Source organism: Tenrec ecaudatus, chromosome 3 (assembly GCF_050624435.1).
Source record: "Tenrec ecaudatus isolate mTenEca1 chromosome 3, mTenEca1.hap1, whole genome shotgun sequence".
Taxonomy (NCBI): domain Eukaryota; kingdom Metazoa; phylum Chordata; class Mammalia; order Afrosoricida; family Tenrecidae; genus Tenrec; species Tenrec ecaudatus.
The window spans coordinates 179,041,905-179,060,259 of record NC_134532.1 but is presented as its reverse complement, the minus strand read 5'-3'; the positions used below and the strand labels follow the sequence as shown (position 1 = coordinate 179,060,259).

Below are 18,355 nucleotides of genomic sequence, written 5' to 3'. Positions count from 1 at the left end.
TTTAGTGTTTGTTTCACCAGGTCAGACTGTTAATCAAGCTTTTAATTTAGAGGTTCTGAAAAGATAGCATAACAGTGTATGGCCCCAAAAACCTGATTTGCTAGAGATGGGGGACTGGTTTTGCCACAACGACAATGAATCTGCTCACAGAGCCTTCACAGTGTGCTAATTTTTGGTGAAAAAAAAAACCCCAGCATGCCTCTCTTGCCCTACTCATGTTACTCACCTGACCTCACTGCATGCAACTGCTTTTTGTTTTTATGAATGAAGAGAGGCATGAAAGGACAGTGATTTGATGATGTAGAAGAACAAAGAGCAGAACAAAACAGGAGAGGTGCTGTCAAGGCATCCAAACAGATGAGTTTGAAAAATGATTCCAAGAATGGAATACAGAGTTCATCAAGATAATAAGTGTAATGGAGAGTACGTTGAAGGTGATAAGCTTGTTTTGTAAAAAATTTTAAACAAATAGCTTTGAAAAAAAACCTGGTTTTCTTTTGGAGTGGTTACCCCCCTCCCCCAACATATCTCCTAGATATTTTGTAAACACAACCCTTTGAGGTAGATATTATTGTCTCCATTATTGTGTTAGTATGGACTGACTAGAGAAACAAATTTATAGATACTCATATATGTATAAGAGAGAACTTTATATACGAGAGTAACTTTCCATTAAGAAAACATCCCAGCCCAGTCCAGATCAAGTCAATAAGTCCACTAATAGCCCCTATGTATGATACCAATCTATAAATTCCTCTTCAGATTTACAAATCACATGCAATGTTGCCAACTGCAGGAAGATCACAGGCCAGTGGGTGGAAAGTCTTGTGGATCCAGTGGCAGCAGAAACATCTCAGTGCTGGCAGGGTCTCCACATGGCTCCTTCAGCTCCAGGGCTCTAGTGTAACTCCATGTGACTTGCCCAAAGGAATGTCTCAAAGGGAGTGAATCTGCCTCCTACCTCCTGCCTCCAGCGAGCTATTTATCTCCTTAGTGTCTCCAAATGAGGTCATCAAGCTGCGACCTGATTGAGAGACTAACTCTACCCCTTCACTCTTAAGTCTCAAATTGACAACGAATTATGTAACTACCACAATTATAAGATCTCCTTTTGCTGTTGTGTTGATTCTGACCCCTACAGGCTCTATATGACAGATCAGAACTACTCCAAAGTTTTCCAAGATGGTAATCTTTACGGAGGCAGATATTTCTTCCTGCAGAGTGATTGGTTAGTTTGGGTCTCTGTCATTTAGTTAGCAGAAGAATTTTTTAAGTTCTATTCCACTGGGCTCCTTGATGGGGAAAATTTTCATGTAGTGGAGAAAAAACATTTCTACCATCAGATACTTGCCCATGGGTGACGCAAGCAGCAGCTACTAACCTAAAGAGTGATGATTCAAATACATCAACTGTGCCACTGAAGACCCGCCCAGGATGTGTTTCAAGATGATTACAGCCAAACAGCAAAAGCAAAAATACGTGAAAACCTGTGGGACAGGCCTGCTCTTTAACAAATGGGGTTGCCATGAGCTTGAATCAATGTGATGATAACAGATATACTTGAATTTGATCCTTGTTTTCTTTGGCATTTAGATCTTGCTAATGTGATTGCATACTGCCTCTCACTCAGAAAACTATAAAGATGGAGCTACAGTGGGGAGGTTACTTTGAAGACTTAAGTACACTGGACACATGCTATGGTATTGTCAATCACCTGATATGCATGTGAAAATTGGGTATAATTCACATAGTATAAATTATATAACTTTTCTCAAGCACCACTGGCTGTTTAAATCTGGAACATAAAAATTTTCCAAATTCTTGGTCCATCAAATTTACTCTCCCAACCAAGTTGTACAACAGAAACATTCAGATTATATGGATATTGATTTGTGACCAAGAATATTCAGTACAGCATTATTTTTGGGTTAAATACTTATAACAATATGGTAAAAAAATATTAGAAGGATTTTAAATTCAAACATCAGATTCATATTTTTGGAATCATCGTATAGGGAAGGATTCACTATTATTGGGTGGTTAAAAACAAGATACTAAAGAACCATAGTATAAGGCTATATATGAGATTTTCTTGAAGAATACGACAATCCTGGGTATGTACTGTGAAGAAAATTTAAAACTGCAAAGGTGAGGGAGGAAAGGGCTAAAAAACTTCTTAGAGTGTGATAAGGCATGTCCTATGAGAATTTCATTGGGAAGTCTCACTCTGTCCATATTACAGCATTGATATTGTCCATTTAGACCCTAAACTCAAAAATCATTTTGAAGGCTCTTGTGGCCCAGGAGGAGACCAAGACTGACATTTTAATATGCCATAAATCAAAAAGAACACAAAATTCTTCAGGGAAGGGGGAGAAAGATGAAACCACCTTAGAGTGCATGGATTTACATGGAGAAACAATGGCTTCATATTTTGATATTTTTGTTTACTAAAGGTTTCTGTGATTCTGTAGAGCACTTTTGACTTACGCTGATATTAATCCGATTCAGCAATGTTTGATGCTCTGATAAATACTAAATCATCAGTAATTTCTCTCCAGGCCTCTCACACCCTCCTTGCCACTAATTTTGGATCACATGTTGTTCCCTTGTCCCTGGGTTAGTCAATGCCACCTCATTACCCTGCCTCACCCTCTCCCATGTCCCCCCAGAACCATTGGTTTTGTTGTTCTCTCAAGACTGTTAATCCAGTCTATCTAGGTAGATCTGTAGAGATAAGCCCACATGGATGAAGCACACCAGCCTGTGTGACCACAAGGTGTAGAAGGAAGCAGGTATCAGACATCAAAGAACAAAAAAATCATATCAGTAGGTGCCCACCTTCCCGATATGATCACTGAAGACAAATGTGTGCATAAGCAAATGTGGTGAAGAAAGCTGATGGTGTCTGGGGTCTTAAAGGCTTGAAGATATACAAGCGGCCATCTAGCTCAGAAGCAACCAAGCCCACATGGATGAAGCACACCAGCCTGTGTGACCACAAGGTGTAGGAGACATCAGGTATCAGGCATCAAAGAACAAAAAATCATATCATTGTAAATGAGGGTTAGTGCAGAGTGGAGACTCAAAGCCCATCTGTAAGCAACTGGACACCCCCTTGTTGAAGGGTTGTGGGGAAGAGATGAGCCAGTCAGGGTGCAGGGTAGCAATGATGAAACATATAACTTCTCTAGTTCTTAAATGTTTCCTCCCCAACTATCATGATCCCAATTCTACCTCACAAATCTGGCTAGACCAGAGGATGTACATTGGCAGAAATAGCAACTGGAAACACAGGAAATCCAGGACAGATGACCCCTTCAGGATCAATGGTGAGAGTGGAAATACCTGGAGAGTGGAAGGAAGGTGGGGTAGAAAGGGGGAACCGATTACAAGAATCTACATATAACCTCCTCCCTGGGGGATGGACAACAGAAAAGTTGGTGAAGGGAGACATTGGGCAGTGTAAGATTTGATGAAATAATAATAATTTATGAATTATGAAGTGTTCATGAGGGAGGGGGAAGTGGGGAGGAAGGGGAAAATTGAGGAGCTGATATTAAGGGCTCGAGTAGAAAGCAAATGTTTGAGAATGATGATGGCAACAAGTGTACAAATGTGCTTGACACAATGGATGTATGTATGGATTGTGATAAGAATTATATGAGCCCCCAATAAAATGATTTAAAAATCCTACCTATTAATTTCTATTGTTTTACACAGTAGAGATTTACCTCTTACTCCATGATTGTCTAAGGCAAGCTCCCAGTTCATGTGAATTTCCCCTGTGATGCTGACACCTTTAGTGTATTGCTTTATTATTTTTTAAGTAATCATTTTATTGGGGCCTCATACAACTCTAATCACCATCCATCCATCCATCCATTGTATGTGTAGCACATCCGTAAATTTGTTGCCCCCATCATTCTCCAAACTTGTTTTCTACTTGAGCCCTTTGTATCAGCTCTTCGTTTATTCCCTCCCTCCCTGCTCCCCCTCCCCCTCCCTCATGGACCATTGACCATCTCTGGAGTCTCCAGCTGGCAGATGGAGTGTGAGGGAGGGAGAGCACAGAAGCGTTGGCAATACCGCAATGCCATGCCACAATGGTCCATATTGCACCAGTAAATGCAAAGCTCTGGCTCTCTTTCCTCTTCAAGAAATGGGTGAGTTTAATGCAAGAAGCTAGCTGATCTCTGCCATACTTACTGGGAGGAAATATGCAACATTGTTAACACCCTGGATGAAATTATTCTTAATTTTTATTTTTAGCTTTCCCTCTGCATTTTGTAAGATAGATATACATTAAGTTGATAATCAGATGGAAAGCAACAAGTATCCAAACAGCTGGAGGGCAGGTGAGGACTCACTACAGGATACATTTCAAGACAGCTGTCTGTCTCAAGTGGTTCCCAGGCACTCACCAAAGAGATTGAAAATACACTTGAGCAGAGGCCAAGGAGGACCCGGCGGTATGCATGGGACAGTGGGGTATATTTGCCACCTCTGATCGCCTGGATTCTTTGGCTGATTTGGTTGGGTAGGGGAGTTTTTCCATTCTTCCCTCACTATTGCATATGTCTTCTTTTCAAACCCCTTTCCTCTGTGAAAAGAAATAATATTTTCCATCGGTGGGGAAGCAAAAATTCTCCCTATTTATAGTCTGTTTTAAAAAACATATTCATTAGAAAAACTACTTCAGTATGGAGATGTAGGTTGAAAATTAATCTGGTACAATGTAGATTTGTTAACTGAAGGCTTCATAAAGAATGAATATTGCTAGCAGAGTGGGAACTCCAGGGGCATATTGGGTTATGCCTTGGGCTGCTAATCACAAGGTCAGCAGTTTGAAACCGCAAGCTGCTCAGGTGGAGAAAAATGAAGCATTCTGTTCCTGTAAAAATATACACTCTGAAACCCCAAGGGGCACTTAGTCTATCCTATAGGGGTTGTATGAGTTGGAAAAAAGGAGTTCTGAAGCTGGTAGCTCTATACAGACTTGTAGCATGTTCACTGATTTCTGAACAGTGTTCCTCTTGGAAGTGAACCGGGAATTCCCTGCTTGTGAGGGGGGAGCAGTGGGTGGGTGTGATTGCCTGAGATTTTGTGGTGAGCTTTTAATGGTGGTGAACAGCTTGGAAATGAATAGTGACAGTGATTGACCATTAATACAATTAATGTCCCTGACTTGTACATGTGAAAAATGTTGACACTGCATTTTGTTATATGAGATACTTACATAATAACAAAAAAGGAAAAAATGAAAGGCAGTAGGAAGACGTACTGCGAGGTGACTATGTAGTATCTCCTTTCAGTGGTATGGCAGTGGATTTAGATGTAAGGATGCTAACTGCAAGGTTGGCAGTTCAAAACCGCCAACCAGTCTGCAGGAGAAAGATGAAGTTTCTATTCCTGTAACATTTCCAGTTGTGAAAACTCACAGGGAGTATCTCTAGTCTGTCTTACATGGTTGCTATGAGTCGGAGTAGACTCAGGGACAGTGAGTTTATCTTACACATTGTGTTTCAATTCCACATTTTATCTTTGGTTCCTACCCCAGAAGATGAACATGTTCCTGCTGCTAAGTTTTTTTTCACACTCACCATTGACTTCCAGCCCCAAGCCTGTCATTTCCTTACCCCATACCAATTTTCTGTTCAGTGCATGCCACTTGTTTGCACTTGTCCTGTTGAAGAGTCCCCGTGATCATTTAATATTTAAAAGCCGGGATCATCTTGCAGGTTTTAGTTTAAAGGTAACCATAGCGCGCACACACACATCCATTATTAATAGCAGAGATGCGCTCAGTTCTTGGGAATCTTCTCTCCTTTCAACGCTAGTTTCAGAGGAGTGCTGCTGCCGCTGGTGCTGAGCTCTGATCTTGCCAGGAGGCCAGCGGCCTGGCACAACAACAACGCATCCAGAATGGTGTAAACCTCAGGTGGGTGGATGTGACCATGTTCAAACGGGAGATGAAGCCGGAAGATGACAGGCCCCGGCGAGTCCGATTTCGGATTGCATCGTCTCACAGTGGGCGAGTTCTGAAGGAAGTGTACGATGATGGGCAGCCTTCGGGATCTCTGGACTCTGAGTGTGCCAGTGTCTGCGGGATAGATGGATTCAGCGAGTCTGACGGACACCCAAATGGTCACCTGGGATCGGAGAGCGACGAGCAAGAGAATGGCGAGGATAACCTGCTGGCGTTAGCCAGGGCTGCCAGTGAGCAGGGCTTTGGCACGAGAAGAGTCAACATTTTAAGCAAAAATGGCACAGTGAGAGGTGTCAAATACAAAGTGAGCGCTGGCCAAGCCTTATTTAACAACTTGACTCACGTATTGCAGGTAAGCCACGGCGTTCTCCTCGTCCTCAGCTCTGCGCTTCACTCCCCCTCTGCACACCCCTGTCGTCCCCAGGGAGAGCAAGCGTCTCTTCTTCAGGAGGATGCCTGCTTACTTCCTGAGTCTGGGCTCCTCGACCTCCTCAAGATGTTGTCTCACAGTTAGGGGTTGAAAACAGGGTCATTAAACTTAGCAAACTAGCACGACTTCACTTCTCAAAGTCACATTTCTAGCAATGCACTGTCCAAGGCTCAGTGACCCAAACAATTCATTTCTTAGCAGGCAGAATTGCGTTCTACAAAGACTGGGTAAACTGGAAAAGTTAATTTGCAGCTCATTATCTGAAAAATGCTATTATTGTCACTTTCCTAGGTACTTAAACCAGAGACAGTTGCACATTTACATTCGGTGGGCAGGGATTTAACGGAAATCTTATGAAGCTGTACAGATTGAGTGGGCCTTGGCTCGATGGCAGGGAGTTCAGATTTTTAGGAGTGCCCATTACGGAGGATGTTACAGGTTTGGTTGAGATCTGCTTTCTCTATGAATTTGCACACAATACTCAAAAAAGTTATCCGCTTTTAAAGGTAAAAGTGACTTTGTCACAAGATGATAGAGTTTGCTCAGTAGTAATAGGCATATATTATTTAGGTCCTGGGGCCTTTGACAATGATCTCATGTCAAAATCATTTTGAAATGGACTAGAAGAACTGGAAGAATGATTTGCTGTTAAACACAGGCATCATTATTTCAGGACTGGAATTCATAATCACTATCAGTGAGATAGCACACCATTATTTCTCATTATAAAACTATTTTATCTTAGTCTCAATATTTAAATAAATGATCTGTGATGAATTATTCAGTTCCTCTACATTGTATGAAGATTGGTGGAAATGTGGAGAGAGGGCATATCAACCAAATGCACTTGGCTTTTTTTTTTTAATTTAAAGAAAGTATTTGAAAAGACCATATCGTGAGGATTTAAAAGCAGTTAAGACTAAAGGGTCTTCTCATATGTATAATATATCAAATACAATTTTATAATTATATATTTTACAAATTGGAAGGGGGATTTGGAAACCAAATAAGAAACTGGAGACAGTGTTTTCCAGGAAGTTAGAAATACTCTTGTGGTGAGAATCATGATCATTTTATTAAATTAATTGTAATGGCCTCTGACATTCACCCAGTGCAGAAACTATTCTTGCTGAGATGTGCACCAAGAGTCTTTTTATTAATTACAGTTTTAAATGTTTGTATTCATCGTGCTTAATTTACCTTGCCATTATTTAAATTTATTTATGATTTTGAGAGTTGTTCATGAAACCCCTATAGTAATTTTTGGTATTTTGTTTGATTTGAGTTCACTTAAGTCTCCTGAATTGCTCTCATGTATAGGTAAATAGTTTACATTTTCAAAGTCTACCAGAGAATAACTTTCACTTTATCCCATAAACCTACAAATATAAAATAGAACAGATTCAAAAGTCAAAACAATGAATACTAGATGAAGTTGCAGTATTTATTGGCATATTTTTCATAGTATAATTCACTCCCTTTCTGAGAGAATATATAAAATAATCGCTATTATCATGCATATAGCCTGTTATTAAAACATAATAATGGTTACTAGCAAATACGTTCCAAGGTTTTCCATCTAGTCCCTCTCTGTAATGTCAGTAAAGTGATTAATCTACTGGAATTATATACACCAATGTCAATCATCATCATCATCATCATGTGAAAGTTCTCTGTCCTCTCCAGTAGAGCATTGATTCCAAGAGCATTTGCGCGCGGATCAGGGTGAACCGCTGCGGTACCGATGCTGCAGTACCCACGGAGCTCTTTTCACTTGGTCATGTGTGGGAAGAGCAGCTCTGGAGTTGTGCAATAGAGCTGAGATACAGCGAAAGAGCTGAGTTCAACGCTTGCTTCTTACAGAGGGGTCTGTGTATGTGCGTGCGTGCGTGCGTGTGTGTGTGTGTGTGTGTGTGTGTGTAGTTGGGCACATATATGAGTTTTTCCTTGCCAACTTCCAGGAAGATTGAGCAGTTTCCCTCCAGTGACCCCTGGAGAGGTCACACAGATGTCCTGGTGATAAAAAAGCAGAGGGTATCCAATTAGTTGATATCCTCTACCAAGTATAACTCTTTCCCTGAATCACCATAATTTCCCCATATCCTCTGGGAAACAATGACAGCAGAGCAATATCTTCCAGGGAGAAAAAAATAAGAAGCTGTATCTTGGATATTTCATTAAGGTTCCAATGGTGAGCCAACTTTATTGAAGCAAGGTGCTGTGATTGAAGGACCGGTCCAGGATTTCTTCCTGTTTGAAGTTCTAAAATCGTATAGCACACAACTTGAAACTTGAGAGAAACCCTAAATAAAAATCCAGTCTTTCAGTGAGTTTGTCAACCATTTTGCTCCCTCACTATCAGCTACCTATTCTCTTCCTGTCTCATAAAGCATTTGCATACACCTTGCAAAAATTACAACTGTTCAGTGAGTAGCCATTAACATTTTTGCTTAAAACCTTTTGCTCCTTAACTGCACTTATTTAGAAAGGTGTTTTTATTTTTAAAAATTAAAAAAAATTTTGATGACCACGAAGGGATACGAATATAATGGTGTTTTTAAAAAGGGATATTCAAACCAATTTTCATTTATTTGTCAATTAATTTACTCAGGATAACTGAAGATCTGTAATAGCAATAAAAGTGCTAAGCATAGTGATGGACTAAATCACCTACCTTCCTGTGCAGGTAGTCTTTGTTGAGGGTAATGCTTTCTTAAAGGGGCCACGAAGTGGTCTGGATCATGACTCTGAAGACCTACAGGCTTGCCTTGACCATCTCTTCCAGGGACCACAAGTTGCCATGTTTAAGAAGCCATTGTAAACATTAGAAAACCATGAATGAAGAATCCAGTTGTGCCCCTAACTTTTTTATTTACTATTGTTGTGATTAGATGCTTTGGAGTCAAGTTTGACTCATGGCGACCCTGTGTACATCACGATGACACACTGCCTGGTCCTGTGCCTCAAATATTGTTGTTTTTAGACGTCATTATTGCAGCCATATCGCTGAGGGTTTTCCCCTTTTCATGGACCTTTAATTTTTAACCAAGCATGATACCCTTCTCCAGGGACTTGGTGGTCCATCCTGATAACACTCCTAAAGTATACGATGGGGTACCCCCTAAAAACCGGATATTTTTTCAAATATATGTGTTTAAAACTTCTTTACAAAGCAATCTATTCACTTTCAAAGTACTCTCCATTACACTTAATACATTGATTAACTCTGTGATTCCGTCCTTGGAAACAGTTTCAAACTCATCTTGTTGGATGGCTGACAGCACACCTCTTCTTCTGTTCTTCCTCTCTTCTACGCTGTCAAATCAGTGTACTTTCACGAACCTCTTCGTTCCTGGAAACAAAAAGAAGTCGCACAGAGTGAAGTCAGTTGAGTACGGTGAGTGGGGCAAGAGAGGCATGCTGATTTTTGCCCAAAACTGATGCACTGAGATGGCTGCATGAGCAGGTGCACTGTTGTGGTGGCAAAACCAATTTCCTGCCTGCCACAAATCAGACCTTTTGTGCCACACACTGTTATGCAATCTTTTCGGAACTCTAAAGAGAAAGCTTGATTAATAGTCTGACCAGGTGGAAGGAACTCCAAATGCACTATCCTCCTTACGTCAGGAAAACAAATGAGCATTATTTTTTGTTTTATTTTGCTTTGTTTTGGAGGGTGCTCCCCTGTATGAATAAAAGTCTTACCATCTTTGCTTATAAGAAACATTATGACTGTATTTTGTCCCAGACATATTTGTTTGATCTTCTGAAGGTCCGTAGTATAGTCAACATTAGTTGTCAGCACCTGCATTTCCTAGAAATTCATTAGGTTGCTCTTATGAACACCAAAGCCTGAGAGTCACTGTCTGGGAGCATCGAAAGGGAATTTGTATACAGTTGATTGGTTAAAATATTTAATATTATTAATGTCTTTAGTATTATGGAAACTAAGAAGGTATTTATTAATATCCAATTTGTTCTTCTGATCAGATTCGATCACCAGAAAGGTCTTTCCTGAGCCATGATGTGTAAAGATAATTATGACAGATGTGTTCCCTGTTGGTATCCTAAATGATCAGTGAGTAGGTTTGTGGAGAAATCCAGGGGTTCTACCAGGGCACTCTTATGTTTTAGTCAATTGTAGGAAATTCTGCTCTAAGGCATTTTGTCTAAAATGAGTTAATTGCTGGAAAATTTAGAAATGACTTTATTATTATTTTTCCATTTAAAACAAGTTATTGTTACCTCATGCAAGACAAATTACAAAACTGTTGTGTAGTTTATTGCTCTCATCACTCAATTTTCATGATTAGATTTCAGATGCCCTTTGCCTATAGCAGCAACTTATTTCCAGGATCACTTAGAGAGAATTGATCATGCAGATAACTAAGGTAGTTCGTATGACTTTTTTCTAATTTATATCTACATGATTATGTTTTAGACATTATTTTCATGGTCTTAGCCGCCAATGTTGGGAGTACATTCAGTTAGATTATTATACTGGGGTTTCCATATTTTAGTTCTCCTTCCAAATTCAAAACTGTTGTATTTTAAGAAATTAGATGTGAAGAAAGATAATAATTATAATAATACTGTATTTTTATGGTATCCTTTTAATAATTTGAAGTTAAAATTTATGTATTTACCATCTTTCTTTGTCTAACCAGGGGATATGTAATACATGTGATTACTAAAATGAAGATAATAGTTCTTTGGAAGAAAAATTTGCATTATTCAAAGGTTTTGTAAAAATTTTATTGGGGCTCTTACAGATTTTATAACAATCCATACATTCATTGTATCAAGTACATTTGTACATACGTTGCTGTCATCCTTTTCAAAACATTTTCTTTCGACTTGAGCCCTTGGTATCAGCTCACGTTTTTCCTCTTCCCCACCTTCCCTTTCTCATGAACCCTTGATAATTTATAAATTATTGTTATTTTCATATCTTACACTGACCTCTGTCTCCCTTCACCTGTGTTTTTGTAGTTCATCCCCCAGGAGGTGGAGGAAGTTATATGTTGTTTATTTTGATCAGTTTCCCCTTTCTCCTCTCACCTTTCCCCCACCATCATGGTATTGATCCCATTATTGTTCCTGAGGGGTTTATCTGTCCTGGATTCTGTGTGTTGAGAACTCTTATCTGTGCCAGTGTACAGGTGCTCTGGTCTAGCTGGATTTTTAAAGTAAGTTGGGTCATGATAGTAGGACTGGGTGGGGACAGGAAGCATTAACAAACTTGAGGAATGTGGTAAGTTTCATTGGTGCTATAGTCCCTTCCTTGTGACCCTTCTGTGAGGGGATGTCCAATTGTCTACAGATGGGCTTTGGGTCTTTACTCCATGCCCCTTCCCCTTCGTTTGCGTTGATATGCTTGTTTGTTCTGGGTCTTCTGATGCTTGATACCTGATCCCACCATTGACACCTCATGATCACACAGGCTGGTGTGCTTCTTCCATGTAGGCTTTGTTGCTTCCCAGCTAGTTGGCTATTTCTTTATCTTCAAGCCTCAAAGGGATTTTCAATAGAGTGTTTCACTTAATTGTATCTCAGGTTTTGTCAAGTCAGCAAGACTATTATTAAATTCCTGCTTTTAGATAACTGACTGACATAGAAGTGAGATATTCAACAATGATAATATTGTTGCTGTTAGGTGTCACCTAGTCTCTTCTAACCCACAGCAATCCTATGCACGACAGAAGGGCACACGACCCAGCCTGAACCCACTGTTACCGCTGCTGTGTCCTCTATCTTATTGAGGGTCTGCCTCCTTCTCCTGCTCTTCACCTTAACAAGCATGATGTTGTTCTCACTCTCCAGGGATTGGTCTCTCCTGAGATGTGCAAAGTATGGAAGCCAAAACTTGACAACCTATCTTTAAGGAGCACTCTGGCCATGCAATTCCGGGACAGATTGTTTGGCCTTTCGCAGTCCATGGTATTTTCAATATTCCTCACCAGCACCACAATTCAAATACATCAATTCTTCTTTGGTCTTATTTATTCACTGTCCAACTTTCACATGACTATGAGACCATTGAAAATACCATGACCTAGATCAGGTGCACCTTAGTCCTGAAAGTAATATCTTTGCTTTTCAATACTTTAAAAAGACTTGTGCAGCAGATTTACCCAATCAGCACATCTCTTATCTCTTGACTGCTGCTTTCAAGAGAATTGTTTATGGAGCCAAGAGAGACAAAATGCTTGGCAACTTCAACCTTTTCTCCATTTTTCATGATGATATCTATTGGTCCAGTTGTGAGAATTTTGGTCTTCTTGACATTCAGTTGTAATTCATATTGAACGATGTAATATATTTGATTGTTATCAGCGAGTGCACTTCACTTTCAGCAAGTAAGTTTGTGTGATCTCTATACAGTAGATTGTTAAATTAATGAAACTTCCTGCAATACCCATGCCACGTATAATCCAGCTTCTCTGAAGATTTGCTCAGGTTATAGACTGAACAAATATGGTGAGAGGATACATCAGAAACTTTGTATCACCAGGGGATGTACACCTCTCCTGATTTTAATCCAGGTAGTAGTCCCTTCTCTTGTCCCAACTACCTCTCGTTCAAGGTAAAATCCTCATGCTCACAATGAAGTGTTCTGGAATTCCCATTATTTTTAACGTTACCAATAGTGTGTTATGATCCACGCAGTGAATTCATTAGCATAATCAATAAACCCATGTAAACACCTCTCATATTCTGCATTTTGATCCATGATCCAGCCAACATCAGCAATGGAATCCTTTATTCCATGACCTTTCCTGACTCTTCCCTGAACGTCTGGCAGCTCCCTCACTACGCAGTATTTCAACCTTTGTTGGATGATCTTGAGCAAAAATCTACTGGCACGTGATATCAGTGATATTGTTCTGTAATTTGAGCAATCTCTTGGGACACCTTTCATTGGAAAGGGTACAAATATTGATCTCTTCCACTTACTTGGGCAAATATCTGTCTTCCAAATTTCCTGACAAAGAGGAGCAAGTGCTTCCAGTGTTTATTAGCTGCTGAAACATTTCAGTTGGTATTTCCTCAATATCTGGAGACTTGTTTTGGGTTAGTGCCTTCAGTGTAGCTTGAACTTCTTTCAGAACTATTACATTTTGCTCAGATGGCACCTCATTAACTGGTGGAAGGTTGTCAATTTCTTTTTATTATAGTGACTATGCATTCTTTCCATCTTCTCCTGATGCTTCCTATATCATTCACTATTTTGCCTAGGGAAACTTTCAATATTCAAAACAGAGGCTTTAATTTTTTCTTGAGTTCTTTCTGTTTAAGATATGTTGAGAGTGTCCTTCCCTTTTGTTTTTCTAATTCTAGGTGTTTGCACATTTCCCCAAAGTACTTGACCTTGTCTCTCTAGTAGTAGCTGCCCTTTGCTACTACTTCTCTGGTTTCTTGCTCATCGAACATAGCTCTTGCTACCTATTCTTCATTTTCCCAAGGCTTATATATTTCTCCTTGTAGATTTTCTCATCAGAACTTTACTGGATTCTTTCCTTTTTCTCTCTCATGTTTCCTCTCTAATTTAGCTCTCACTCCAGGTTCAAGAACTGAATATAAATCTGCACACTTAATGTCTCTTACTGGTGTTGTAGTGGTTTGGCGTTAGGCTGCGATCCCCATAGTTGGCAGTTTGAAGCCACCAGCATCAATGAGGGTGAAAAAATGGGCTTTTTACCCTCATAAAGAGTAAGACTCTCAGAAACCTGCAGGGAGTCACTATGAGTCATCCTTGACTCGAAGGCAGTGAGTTTGAATTTTGGACCTTGATTGAGATCCTGATCATGAGCACTAACTAACTTATGCAAATCCTATGCATCTTACTGAAGCTTTATCTAATTAGTTCAGTGAGTAGTTAAGTTAAAATGTGTCTTGTTCTCCACTATTCACCAGAACATTTGTATCATTGTGACATTTTAATTTGTGGAAACGGTTTTAATTACGTACAGATTAATCCTATGAATCTGTCTGAACTCTGACAGTAGAACATGCTGTGCAAACCCACAGATTTCACAAGATGACTCGAAACTGCTTAATAAACTCTTATGGGCAATACATGGTTACCCCTTAATTAGGGAATTATCACCTGTTGTTTCCACACTTAAGAAAACAATGTAACAGCAGACTAAACAAACACACTTTTGGTATTTTGCCTTTTTAAAAGTAATGATATAGTTTATTATTTTCTATTAAACCATCCAATTAAAATTTTATATAAAAGTCATGTAAGCATTTGATTGTCTCTAAACATTATAGGAATTTGATTGTCTCTACACATTATAGGAATAGTTCATCTATCAATAATTATTATTACTTTAAAGAAATTTTAACAAATATATAATAAAGCATATAAGAAAGTTTTAATTATGAAAACTATATACATATGTATTTATATGCACCATTCTACTCAGGATTTGAGCTCTCATTACTCACTCTATTTTTATTATAATTTATTATAAATTACTAAATAATTTATTTTATTATAATTTATTCTCTCACCTAATTGCTGTCTATTTAGTTGCCTGCCAGCATGTCTCTGATGCCATTAGCTCCATACCTGTGGTCCTAGCCTGCCACCCACATGCCTTATATCTGCATATTCCTCTACAACACCTGCCAGTCTGTAAGCCTTACCTGGTCTTTCTGAATGGAAATAGACACTATCTTTTCTGTGAAAAATCTCCTGGAGTCATGTAATGACTTTCAACATCAATCAAGGGAATTATTTGTATTTAAATTCAATCTCTTATATGAGGTTTTTTCACTATAAATACCGGGGTAGACTACCAACTATGTCTTAAATCATACAGATTTTTATTTTCTGAACTAAAAGTTCAGAAAAGACAGTTGTGGCAGTTGTTTTAGTGGGTTGGCCCTGTGAGTAAGAACCTGGCTTTTCTTATCTTTTTGCTCTGTTGTCCATGGAGGTATGTTTGAATCTTCGTGGCCTCCAGATGGTTGCCAGAGATTAATACAAAGCCAGAGTCAAATAGAGAAAAGGAAAAGTGGCAAATGAGAATCTTCTTTGCAGATATATTTCTTTGATCAGAAAGGAAAACAAATAAATGAAAACAACAACAAAAATAAATCAAACAAAACCAATAAACAAACCCCCCAAATTCAGAATTTTTCTAGTAGCATTTGCTCAGCTTATTGATTAGAACAGGGTCATATGGCCAATCCATATTATATTAGGCAGGTTAGAATGTATTTTGCATTCTGGTGGCAGGACTTGGTAAACATTAGCCAGTTCAGCAGTTCAAGTCAACTAGTTGCTTCTGGGAAGAAAGATGAATTGATCTGCTTATAAAGATCCCAGCTTTGGTAGAGGGTGAGTGGGTTGGAAAGGGGGAATCGATTACAGGGACCTACATGTGACCTCCTCCCTGGGGAATGGACAACAGAGAAGGGGTTGAAGGGAGATGCCGGATGGGGCAAGATATGACAAAATTATAATTTATAAATTATCAAGAGCTCATGAGGGAGGGGGGAGCGGGGAGGGAGGGGAAAATGAGGAGCTGATGACAGAGGCTTGGGTGGAGTGCGGACATTTTAAGAATGATGAGGGCAATGAATGTACAAATGTGCTTTTCACAATTGATAAATGTATGGATTGCAATAAGAGTTGTATGAGTCCCTAATAAAATGTTAATTAAAAAAAAAGAAAAAAAGATCCAGCTTTGGAAACTCTGTTTAGGTTCACAATGAGTCAGAATTCACATGATGGCAATAGGTTTGGATTTTTCCTTTTTTTTTTGTATGTTAGAAGATAGAGAAGGAGGATGGGTTTGGAAACAGTTACTACTGTCACAAAACAAGGACATTCACACAGACCACACAAGTTTTCAGGAGATTGTATTTAATTTTTATTTTCAAGATGCAGTTCAGTCATATTCAATCATACATTTTGCCCATTTTCTTCTATCTTTTGAAATTAATTTCCTTTTAATCTCCATCTCCACACCCCAGTATTAATTTTTTTCTTGAATACTGGTTGCCGTCTGCATTTTTAAAACCCTATAGCATTTTACTTCATGGATGTAATTATGTGGACAGTGGTGGTGGGTGGAGGTGGAGAATAGAAAACCAAGCTTACTGCCATTGAGTTGATTCGGATGCATAGCAACCTGTCGGACAGAGTAGAACTGTCCCTGTGCATTTCCAAGACAATGCTTGCTTTCTGGAGTAGACAGCCTCCTCGAGCTCCCTTGGAGTCGCTTGTGGTTTCTAACTGCTGACCTTGCACATAACCACTGCCGACAGGACTCCTATCTTAACACTAAAACCAAAAAAATCCACAGTGATATTGTTTGTTGGAGATGTGGAGTTGGCTCACAAATCATACTGACTTCAAGCACAATGGGGTCAATTATTGTAATTAGTTCAGTTTTTATTGGCTGCTTCTCAGCCATAGGGAATCATAACTTTCTTCCTGGTTTATCTTGGTCTGGAAGCTCTATTGGACCTAATTCTCACAGCAACATACCAGCTTCTATTGGCTTTGCTTGAGGTGCACTGGCCTGGCATCAAACCCATTTTCTACAGAAAAGGCAGGCATTCTATCATCACTGATCCCTGAAATGACATTAAGATTGGTTAAGAAAAAAAAGGATTTAAAGTGAGAGAACAGTAGTGACTTTTTTGTATGTTGTCAATGATATTTATCTCATTGTTAGGGGCCCCCAAATTGGTCCCGACTCAGTGCAACCCTATGTAGACGCGAAGGAAACACTGCCTGGGCTTGAACCACCACCATCACGGCGGTAATGTTGAAGCCACTGTCGCAGCCACGGTATCAACTAATCTTGTTGAGTCTCCCTCTTTTTCAGTGATCCTCTGTTTTACCAAGCACGATAGCCTTTTCCTTGACAACATGTCCAAAGTAAGCGAGGTGCCAATTGGATAATTTTTTATCAAGTGCATACCACATTCAGTTTAAGAACTGCTATCCAAAAAAGGAATCTGACCCAAATAGTATCTGTTGCTCCATTTTTTCCCCTGTCAAATACCTACATTAAATTAAAAAACAACAACACATACAACAAATAAGCCAGAGCTCTTAGTTTTACAACTTGTTCCTTGTTGCGAAGCCTTGGGGCTGCATAGTCGGCGAGGCAGAGCGTTTCACCTTGGAGGGATCAAGGGTCGGATAGCTCCCTGCATGCAGAGCAGTAAGCCTTTCACCGACGCTGCTGATTTCGCTAGTCAGCAACAAGCAAGATTTTGCTGTTTTAACAAGCTATTGATAAGAATACTGCTCATTTCAGTAATAAGAGCAAACACTTGCTGAATGCCTGCACATGGTAGAAAGCATCATAGGGAGTTTGCTTGCAATGCTAATTCATTTACCCTCATAACAAATGTGCAGTGTAGACATATTCCCATGGTACAGATAATCAATGATATGAGCTGCCCAAAACTGGGTTTGGTACAAAGGGCCATGAAAAGGAAAAGCAAGGCAAAACAAACACAAAAGAAATCAATAGCTGTCTAGTAGATGTAAATCCACCTTACGTATTACAGAGTAGAACTGTTCGGAAGGGGTTTTCTTGTCTGTCATCAGTACAGGGCAGATTACTAGGTCTTCCTGTCTTGGCACAGCTGGGCGAGATCCAGTCCACCTGTAGGGTAATAGATGAATGCACGTCTTATGTGCCACAGAGAAACTAGGGAACAGACACTGGTCTTCAACATTTTTTATCGCTAAATTTGATCTTCCCTTTAAAATGTCTTCTATTTTTTTCCCCATTTACTACCTCTAGAGAGACCCTTTTTCTAAAGATAAGTTCCCTGGAAGTAGAATCTGCAATGGGATTCTAGAGGAAAGGTATTTGTGAGGAAGGGCTCTAAGAAGCAAAGGAAGCAGGTTAGGACAAGGCAAGAAAGCAACACAGAATTCTTTCATTCCAGGT

At 39.5% G+C, this 18,355-nt stretch overlaps 1 protein-coding gene across 1 annotated transcript in view; it reads left to right on the top strand.

Moving 5' to 3' along the window:
• Positions 1 to 5,957: 5,957 nt before the first annotated feature.
• The window catches only part of GRXCR1 (glutaredoxin and cysteine rich domain containing 1), a 180,920-nt gene continuing 168,522 nt past the window's right edge, over positions 5,958 to 18,355 (top strand). The window contains exon 1 of the mRNA XM_075544992.1: positions 5,958 to 6,341. Within this exon, the coding sequence (XP_075401107.1) occupies positions 5,958 to 6,341 (384 nt within the window). The remainder of the gene's footprint in view (positions 6,342 to 18,355) is intronic.